The 11,038-nt window shown below is 41.8% G+C and overlaps 1 protein-coding gene across 1 annotated transcript; it reads left to right on the top strand.

The window, feature by feature from the left end:
- Positions 1-1,180: 1,180 nt before the first annotated feature.
- On the top strand, positions 1,181-4,876 carry LOC141438808 (serine/threonine-protein kinase Wnk-like). Its single transcript, XM_074102788.1, has 4 exons — positions 1,181-1,688; positions 1,865-1,953; positions 2,420-2,563; positions 4,530-4,876. Exons 1-4 carry the CDS (start codon positions 1,251-1,253, stop codon positions 4,696-4,698), a joined length of 840 nt encoding a protein of 279 aa, XP_073958889.1. The 5' UTR covers positions 1,181-1,250; the 3' UTR covers positions 4,699-4,876.
- Positions 4,877-11,038: the final 6,162 nt, after the last annotated feature.

Here is an 11,038-nt window from a genome sequence, read left to right on the forward strand (position 1 = left end):
GTGCAGCGGGCCGCGCAGATCTACATGAAGGTCGTCTCGGTCAGTGCACCCGTTCACTTGTCTTGCTTCCGGCATGTGCCTGCTGGAGATGGCCACCGGGGAGTACCCCTACAGCGAGTGCAGCGGGCCCGCGCAGATCTACAAGAAGGTCGTCTCGGTCAGTGCACCCGTTCACTTGTCTTGCTTCCGGCATGTGCCTGCTGGAGATGGCCACCGGGGAGTACCCCTACAGCGAGTGCAGCGGGCCCGCGCAGATCTACAAGAAGGTCGTCTCGGTCAGTGCACCCGTTCACTTGTCTTGCTTCCGGCATGTGCCTGCTGGAGATGGCCACCGGGAGTACCCCTACAGCGAGTGCAGCGGGCCCGCGCAGATCTACAAGAAGGTCGTCTCGGTCAGTGCACCCGTTCACTTGTCTTGCTTCCGGCATGTGCCTGCTGGAGATGGCCACCGGGGAGTACCCCTACAGCGAGTGCAGCGGGCCCGCGCAGATCTACAAGAAGGTCGTCTCGGTCAGTGCACCCGTTCACTTGTCTTGCTTCCGGCATGTGCCTGCTGGAGATGGCCACCGGGGAGTACCCCTACAGCGAGTGCAGCGGGCCCGCGCAGATCTACAAGAAGGTCGTCTCGGTCAGTGCACCCGTTCACTTGTCTTGCTTCCGGCATGTGCCTGCTGGAGATGGCCACCGGGAGTACCCCTACAGCGAGTGCAGCGGGCCCGCGCAGATCTACAAGAAGGTCGTCTCGGTCAGTGCACCCGTTCACTTGTCTTGCTTCCGGCATGTGCCTGCTGGAGATGGCCACCGGGGAGTACCCCTACAGCGAGTGCAGCGGGCCGCGCAGATCTACAAGAAGGTCGTCTCGGTCAGTGCACCCGTTCACTTGTCTTGCTTCCGGCATGTGCCTGCTGGAGATGGCCACCGGGGAGTACCCCTACAGCGAGTGCAGCGGGCCCGCGCAGATCTACAAGAAGGTCGTCTCGGTCAGTGCACCCGTTCACTTGTCTTGCTTCCGGCATGTGCCTGCTGGAGATCGCCACCGGGGAGTACCCCTACAGCGAGTGCAGCGGGCCCGCGCAGATCTACAAGAAGGTCGTCTCGGTCAGTGCACCCGTTCACTTGTCTTGCTTCCGGCATGTGCCTGCTGGAGATGGCCTCCGGGGAGTACCCCTACAGCGAGTGCAGCGGGCCCGCGCAGATCTACAAGAAGGTCGTCTCGGTCAGTGCACCCGTTCACTTGTCTTGCTTCCGGCATGTGCCTGCTGGAGATGGCCACCGGGGAGTACCCCTACAGCGAGTGCAGCGGGCCCGCGCAGATCTACAAGAAGGTCGTCTCGGTCAGTGCACCCGTTCACTTGTCTTGCTTCCGGCATGTGCCTGCTGGAGATGGCCACCGGGGAGTACCCCTACAGCGAGTGCAGCGGGCCCGCGCAGATCTACAAGAAGGTCGTCTCGGTCAGTGCACCCGTTCACTTGTCTTGCTTCCGGCATGTGCATGCTGGAGATGGCCACCGGGGAGTACCCCTACAGCGAGTGCAGCGGGCCCGCGCAGATCTACAAGAAGGTCGTCTCGGTCAGTGCACCCGTTCACTTGTCTTGCTTCCGGCATGTGCCTGCTGGAGATGGCCACCGGGGAGTACCCCTACAGCGAGTGCAGCGGGCCCGCGCAGATCTACAAGAAGGTCGTCTCGGTCAGTGCACCCGTTCACTTGTCTTGCTTCCGGCATGTGCCTGCTGTATTGTTCATACAAATATTTGCCCCGGCCGGGAATCGTATTCGGGACCTCAAGCTTCGTAGTCAGGTTCTCTAACCAAAATCATAATCATAATCCGGTCGTCAAAATAATAATGTGTCTATTTGTTGCAGGGAGTCAAACCTCAAAGTCTGGAGAAGGTGACGATACCAGAAGTGAAAGACATCATCGAGTCCTGCATCCGGCCTGATAAAGGGGACAGGTGGGTACTAGGTACAGCCGCCAACATTGACAACTGTCTACGTGCTCAAAATATTTAAACACGCACTTATGCGATTGGCTATAAAAAATAATTAAACAACAACGGGAAATAGAAGTTTTCATTTTAAAGATACTATATCAAACTTGTGTTTCATTTTCATTCATATTCATGCTCTTATTGGTAATTTTATAAGATGGTGGGTACATGACACTTTGTTAGGGTATAGAATGTCAATCTATCAAAATATATACTTAAAATTATTTATGCCAAGTTACACAAAAAATAAATAAAATAACAGAAAAGTCAGATAAATAGGTTCACACACACTATTATTATTATTATTATTTATTGCTTTATATGGTACATGAGATCTTATACATATAATAGTTCGCCTCTATATAAGCCCTGTTAGGGCATTGCAATATTTAAAATATTAGTGTTTGTGATAATGACGTTTGTCTGTCAGGCCGATGGTGAAAGACCTGCTGAACCACGAGTTCTTCGGCGAGGACATCGGGCTGCGGCTGGAGATCGTCGGCCGGGACCTCGTCACCAGCTCCGACATACCCAAGATACAGTTCCGGCTCAAGATCATCGACCCCAAGAAACGGTGAGCCTCAAATATGGTAAATGAGTAGCTACGAAATACGAAAATCGAAGTTCGTATCGTACTGTCCCTCTCACTCTCGTGTTAAATGGTATAAGCGTGAGCGGGACACGGCAAGATAAGAAATTCGAATTTGCACTTTATACTAACAGCCTTATTCATAAAAAGTTAGAGCCTCCTTGAAGGGTCCTTGAAGGCCCGATGCTATAAAACATGATTCATAAACGTCTGTTAGCGCTAATCAGTAGATCAAGGCTCTGCTAAAGTTAGAGGACCGTGTAGACCCTCCTTTATCTCCCTGCTAAGTCACAAAATGGCAGCCACAAGTTTGAACAGCTGACTTTGACAAGAGCAAAAAACCATAGCGAAGATATTTTTAGTGAAGGGAGGGTTACGCAAAGATTTAAAAAAATTAAGGAAAATTTATTTTCAGGAAATTGTATTTAAAAATCCTCTAAATTAGGTATTTATTACTGCTACTTTACTAACAATAAATTATAAAAAAAAATTAGGATGATTAACATAATTACGGCTTTTTGCGATCGGAAATGGCGGGAAAACAAACATCTCTCTTTGTATTTTTTTCCTGCTCATTTGCTGTCACTGCTGTCAATTTTTTTTTAAATTATCGATGAGGCCATTTTTTGTCTTTGATTTGTCAAGATGGCCAACATAACGCGTCTAATCCGTCTATCAGCAGCTCAACAACTAGCAGACTGCTAGCAAGCGTTTATGAATCATACTTCTTGACAACCGTCGAACAAGCTTAATCAGTCTGCTAAGTAACAGACCGATCAAAACTCAGTTAAGGATTTTTTATGAATAAGGCTGTTCGTAGTCTACGTAATGTCTCGATAACGTTCGTATTTGTCTTGCTAATTCAGCCAGCCACAGATGTGGAACAGTGGTTATGGTACTCAAAATGTTCTACACACGACTCCGCTGCCAAGGTAATAAGAGAGTTGATTTTGAGCACCACAACTGTTCATCTACTTCTGCTGCTGATTGTACCCATCAAGACAGCGTAGGAGAAGATCTCATCGAGAGATTAATAATTGATACAGAGTGGTTAACACTTAGGGGCTGTTTCACCATCCATTGATTAGCGTTAACCGGAGGTTAAATGTGATGCCGTCTCCATCTATTCGAACAAAACAAATAGAGACGGCATCACACCTAACCGCCAGTTAACACTAATCAATGGATGGTGAAACAGCCCCTTAGTTTAAGATTTTTATTCGATTTTTGTTCACTCTATATAGTTACTTCAAACACGTGATTTCACATTTTTTACCTACTAGTAAAGTAGTCTATTTTAAGGGGCTGTTTCACCATCCTTTGATTAGTGTTAACCGACGGTTAAATGTGATGCCGTCTCCGTCTATTCGAACAAAACAAGTAGAGACGGCATCACACCTAACCGCCAGTTAACACTAATCAATGGATGGTGAAACAGCCCCTAAATGTCTGAAATGCCTGTCACAGAATGGGGTGTTCTATTTTATTTTAAATAGAAATGACTGACTTCTTTGACATTTCATTAATATATTCAAAACGAATCAGTAGACGCTGTTAGTAATTTAAATGATTAAATTCCGTTGATACATTTTCGCAATATATTATCACAGCTTACATTGCCCACAGAGAGAAGCCGTGGTGGCCGAGTGGTTTGACATATGGCCTCTCAAGCAGAGGATCGTGGGTTCAAACCTCGGCTCGCACCTCTGAGTTTTTCGAAATTCATGTGCGAAATTACATTTGAAATTTACCACGAGCTTTACGGTGAAGGAAAACGTCGTGAGGAACCCTGCACAAACCTGCGAAGCAATTCAGTGGTGTGTGTGAAGTTCCCAATCCGCACTGGGCCCGCGTTGGAATTACGGCCCAAGCCCTCTCATTCTGAGAGGAGGCCTGTGCCCAGCAGTGGGACGTGTATAGGCTGTGATGATGATGATGACTTTGCCCACAGATCGTACACACACAAAGAGAACGAAGCGATCCAGTTCGAGTTCGACATGGAGCACGACGACTGTCAAGAAGTAGCCAACGAAATGGCTAAAGCCGGTCTTATTATGGAGGAGGACGCGCGGATAGTGTTCAAACTGCTCAAGTCTCAGCTCATTAGTCTCAACCGGTGAGTGCACTATCTTCTGTATTGTAAAGTTAAAATTATAAAAGCTCTAAGGTATCGGGTGTCCCAAAAAGGACGCAAGATTTCAATTTGCCGCCATTTTTGTATTTTAGTGCTGGCAACCCTAAAAAAAACTATTTGACAGCTGAATGTTTAGTGTTTGTAAAAATGGTGGGTTATACGAAGGATCAACGCGTTTTTATTATTGAACAATATTTCAAAAGAAGTTTGGCGTGTACGGTTCGAAAATTCCGTGCAAAATATGGTCGTATTGATTTGACTTCATCAACTGTGAGCAGAGTGGTTGCAAAATTCAGGGAGAGTGGATCAATTCATGATGTTCATTCCACTGGTCGTTCAAAAACAAGCCGTTCAAATGGCAATGCTTTAAAAGAGGAAATTCGACGCTGCATTGGATAAATTCAGCCGCATCTATGCAAAATGGTCATAGAAAAATTTGACAAAAGAGTGCGTATGTGCCAGCAAAGCCTAGGAGGACATTTGCCTGACGTATTACTCCACAAATAACCCTATTTTATGTATTTCAAGATTTTATATATAAATATATTATGACGAAAAAAAAAATTGTTTTTCATCAATTTCAAATCTTGCGTCCTTTTTGGAACACCCTTTATATACGTATTCTTGGAAGTTGAAGAATGCCGATAGTATTGTTGATACTGCTTCGAGGATATACCGGTGTTTTTGTAAACAACATAGAGTGGCAAGCGTGCGATGATGGGGGTCTACTAGATTGTTTTTCATTATATTTAAAAAATACTACACCTGGCTATAAATCTTAGTGAGATGTATCTCGTGTCTCGTCTGCATCGTTTTGTAGGTGGTAGTACCTTGTGCAAGGTCCGCCCGGATTGCTGCCACCATCTTGCTCGCTAATCCTGCCGTGAAGCAGCAATGCTTGCACTGTTGTGTTTCGGCGTGGAGAGTAACACAGCCGGTGAAATTACTGGCACGCGAGGTATCCCATCTTAGGCCTCTAGGTTGGCAACGCATCTGCAATACCCCTGGTGTTGCAGATGTTTATGGGCGTCGGTGATCTCTTACCATCAGGAGACCCACTTGATTGTTTACCATCCAGTCGAATAAAAAAAACAACATGAATGGAATTTGCGTATGGATTGGACTATACCTAAAATCTTGTGGTATTTTGACTATATTTGCAAGATTTCTGGAAAGGATTAAAGTGCCTGAGGGACCGGGCTACAACTCTAAAAAATGCATTATCCCAGAGATAAGACTAAGCGAGATTATGCAACTGGTAAGCTAGATCTATGCAGCTGCAGCACAACCAGCTGCTACTTTGGAAGTGAATTGACCCACTGCATGCCATGGGTTGCGTTGTGCATCAAATAATAAGACCGACAGGACACGAAGATTGATAGCTATTCGTAAAATTTTAGCTTTAGGTAGTTTTGTTTTTCCACGTAACTAATGATCCTGAAGGTATCTAAAGAAAAACCAAGGACGGATCTATATAGAACATCTGTTGACCTAAGAATAACAAGGTTCCATTTTACGTTTTCGGAAAAATGTGATTTGAATCTTATCGTTACTGTAGTAGAGCTTATATTAATTCTAAGACCTTGTTGCAGTTGAAACGTTTTCTTATTTTGCTTGTCAGAGGTCGCGGTTTAGCATATCGCGTGACCAGGTATTGGCAAAGTACAGCGCACTTTATGTCGGATTAGAAACTTTAAGATAAGGAAGGAAAGGGCGGAATTCCGGTGGTTAAACAATCTTGTCGATACGATAGGCTTTATAGGTTAATTCTGCAATACAGTGCCAACCCTTAGAAAATATTTTAACAGTTGACATTGTAGTGCAAAATGACAGTGGGTTGACTCAGTATTGCGAAACAGCGTCCAACTATCCTATCCTATTTCCCGGGACGCAAACTATCTGTATACCGAATTTAATCTAAATAGATGCAGCGGTTTAGAGGTGATGAAGTAACTAACAAACATACAAACAAACAAACAGACTTACAAACTTCCGTATTTATAATAATAATAACTCCCGGGAATATGTAATTAGACAAAGCAGAGTAAAGCTAACCGGCATGTCTTAAGTAGTACATTTTAAAATTTATTTCTCAGTACAATACAGGTCCAACCATAAAAAAGGTAGGTATATTAGGTACAATAAAATTAAATAAACTAAAACTATATTAAATCTAAAAATGGACCCTGCGGCATGGTACCAAAGATGCTGGCAGCATTTCCCCGCTTGATCGCAAGACTGATGCGTTGAGCGAGGAAACTGCCAGCTCTTCGGTCTCCTGTGGTATCTCTGAGTCTCTTTGATAGATCTTTGAAGAGACTCATAATAATAATATTTATAATAATAACTAGTGAGAAGGGCGATATTAGTAAGATTGACACTTAAATGAAATGAACAAAAATATTTTTCTTCCGTTTTCCTTTGTGAGGCACAAGAACCTTCACAATACCTCAACAAAAACGTCTTCCAACGTCACGAACCAAGGTGGAGCGTGAGCGGTTATTATTAACGGCTCATGGCATAGCTCAGCTAATAATTCGAATTCCAATTAAGACTGTTACGGGCGATTAAGCGCCAGACGGCTGCGTATATGTGAACGCATGGATGTATACATATATTAGATACCATGTTTCATAGTAACTTTTAGTGCTTACGACCCACGCAGTCAACATCTGGTTTATTTTTGACCGGTTTTGATTGTGAGATCGTTAATGGGTTTATTTTTAAATTTATGGATGTAGTTTTTCTTGTCACTACGAGTAAAATTGATTAGTAACTGGGCGAGAGTTAATTTGGAGTAGATACGTATTTAAATAAACTTAAAAATTAAAGCGTAAACTAAATACCTAAATACATACATACATATAATCACGCCTCTTTCCCGTAGGGGTAGGCATAGACCACTTCTTTCCACTTGCTACGATCCTTACATGCTTGTTTCGCTTCGTCCACTTTCATTATTCCCTTCATACATGCTCTTCGGTTTAGGGTACTCTTGACTAAAAACTAATTGCATTCGACCTAGATTTGAAGCATGGACCTCCACTTTGGTAGTCCAATACCATACCGCTGAACAACCACGCTGATCGACACAAAGCTATTGAAATTACCAATCTTATTGCTCTTAAAATTTACACTAAGGAAAAAAACAATTAAATCTAAGGATAGGTAAAACTAGATTTACGGTTACGTGGTAATTTTCGTCGAAATCTTAATAAAAATGTAAATATACAAAGTCGCTCGTTTAAAGATGTGGTTTTACCTGCCATGTCTTATAAGAAAAAAAAAAACGTTAGCGTTGTTACGAATGATTTCGGAATTGGATATTATTGAAGTTTGACACGAAGCACGCCCGTTCAAACTTGCATTATGTTAAAATGTGCGAGAGAATGAAAGAAGTCACCGAAACAAAAACTATTTTTTTTCCATATTATTAGTGCTTTAAGCCGTGGCGGCCTAGTGGTTTGACCTATCGCCTCTCAAACAGAGGGTCGTGGGTTCAAACCCCGGCTCGCACCTCTGAGTTTTTCGGAATTCATGTGCGGAATTACATTTGAAATTTACCACGAGCTTTGCGGTGAAGGAAAACATCGTGAGGAAACCTGCATAAACCTGCGAAGCAATTCAATGGTGCGTGTGAAGTTCCCAATCCGCACTGGGCCCGCGTGGGAACTATGGCCCAAGCCCTCTTGTTCTGAGAGGAGGCCTGTGCCCAGCAGTGGGACGTATATAGGCTGGGATGATGATGATGATTAGTGCTTATTTTTTACTTTACGAAGTTTAACTATCTTTTTATCGCTTTTACTCTGGACGCTTCGCTCACACAAACACATCGTCTAATTTTAACACAGCATGACCTAATTATACGTTATCAAAATGATAGTAAAAATTAAGAGCTAAGTGGTCTAAAAAAGGCGAGTAACAATTTTATCATCTGTCATACATTTTCAGAATATTTTGATTACATACTGTTAAATTGAACAGCTGCTTGCGAAGTAACAGAGCGTGAAATCGAAAATAATATACTTTTGATGTGCTTACAAAATTCTTGTAGAGAATTAATCTAGATAATGATAAACGTCTCGGACTAAATACGCAATGATTGTAAAAACATGTTTTTTTTTTAATCCAGTATCTATCCCCCTTATTCATAAACGAAAATCAAACCTATTTTAGTTAAAATGCCGCTAAAATTCGTTTGTCCTTATCTGTCACTTCGACATTTGTATTTGTTAGAAAGGGACAAAGCATTTGTTAGTTAACATAGGCTTGTTAAGTTTTATGAATAAGGGGGTATATCTTTATCTGTATGAGAATTAAAACAAGCATAAAAACCGGCCAGGTGCGAGTCTGACTCCCGCACGAAGGGTTCCGTACCATATCTATACAACATTAGACTTTAGCAAAAAAAACACGGTAAAAAATCAAATCAAGCCCCCTTCAATTTTTTTTTTATTTTAATTGAATTATTTATTTTTAAAGTGATTGTACGACTCAAATAATAATTATATATATATTTTTTTATTTAATAGTAATTTTGACAAAATCACGCGTCTTCGTGGATGGCACTAAGTATATCGTGCGCATTATTTGAAGTTTTTGTAATCGTACTAATGTCATGTCGTCAATACACGTCCCACTGCTGGGCACAGGACTCCTCTCAGAATGAGGGCTTGGGCCGTAGTTCCCACGCGGGCCCAGTGCGGGTTGCGAACTTCACACGCACCATTGAATATCCTTGCAGGTGTCAGGTTTTTTTAAGTTTCCTCGCGATGTTTTCCTTCACCGTTAAGCTCATGTTATTTCAAATGTGATTTCGCACATAAATTTCGAAAAACTCAAAGGTGCAAGCTTGGGCTAGAACCCACGACCTTCTGCGTGAGAGGCCATAGGTCAATACACTATACCACGGCTTTTTTGTTTATTAATATCTGCTGTTGATTTGCTGCTTGGATACGTTTGGATGATGTACTAAAAAGAGTACAAATATAAATTATAGGAATATCCTGTATCTAGAGGTATAATCAAAGAAATGTCCTTTCTTTATAGAAAATTGCATCCGAATTCGAACATCTGCACTCGTAACTGAAAAACAGAAAAAGTTTCACATTTTCAATGATAGGATTCTATTGATAGTTATGAGCAGCATTATACTAATTAAATTACTCTTAACAAAACCATATGCTTTAACTTAGAACTTGAACTATGTACAATTAAATGTTTTCTACATACATAATAATGAGTTGACCGCCAGTCGGCGCTCGGCGCTTGGCGCGGCGCCCGCAAACTCGCGCCTGTTTACATCTAATTAATAACAATTTGAATAATTTTACGTCAGTTTATATGATTTAATCTCAATCCCCGATGTTTCCGGTTTTAGTTCATTAATTTTTGATTAGTTGTAGTCACAAAAATGAACGCGAAACTTTCTATTTAGTTGCAGTGTACCCCCGTCAAAACCGTTTCGATTCTATAGTGTCTTCAAATTGTGATAACTATACTTCGTCATTCTATAATTTATGCGTGATCATAGTTTTTGAAGTGATTTATGATTAATTAGTGTGTTTAAAGTGTGTTTTCTGTAAGGTGTGTGTAACAGCATAGTGAGTTGATTATTTGGGTTTGTAAAGTATGTGATTTATATACAGAACGATTGACGTTGCATTCAGAATTCGCCGTCAATATTTAGTAGGGTTTCTAATTTTACGCCGAAACAATTTCTTTTCCCAAACGATTCATCTCCCAATCGCCCATGTCATGTGTCATGTCATGTGTCAGGATTGTTATAAAACCAACCTAACCTAACCTTTAGGGTTCTACAGGATAGTCTTCAAATATAGGTACAATACAATGACTCTCTATTGTACACCAGAAACAGATCGTCACTACTTTCAAAAATCTCGTATCTAAAATCATATGTCAACAAAATTGAACCTTGACTTAATGTTCATAAGGTTCACTCAGAAAAATAATCTTTTTTGAGGTACGAGTTACTTTTAAAGTAGTGACGAGATAAAGTTTATCGTTTTTGGAAAAAAAATCGATCTTCCATATGAAACACGGGAAATTAATCGTTTGGGAAAAATATTTTCGGCGAAAAGCCAGGATCCCATTCAAGTTGCTTAGAAGATTGCTAGATTAAAAATTAACAGCTGGCCAAATAATTGTTACATAGTTAAATAACTACCAACAAGAGTTAACAGTTTCCAAATTTAATAGATAATTATATTGGTTATTGCATCGTAATATTTTTTTTATCATATAGTTTTCGCGTGTTGAAGGTTTTTTTTTGTTGTGTTGGAAGCGAACCGTCCGTCGTCGGATAA

Source organism: Choristoneura fumiferana, chromosome 19 (genome assembly GCF_025370935.1).
Source record: "Choristoneura fumiferana chromosome 19, NRCan_CFum_1, whole genome shotgun sequence".
NCBI classification, from domain to species: Eukaryota; Metazoa; Arthropoda; class Insecta; order Lepidoptera; family Tortricidae; genus Choristoneura; species Choristoneura fumiferana.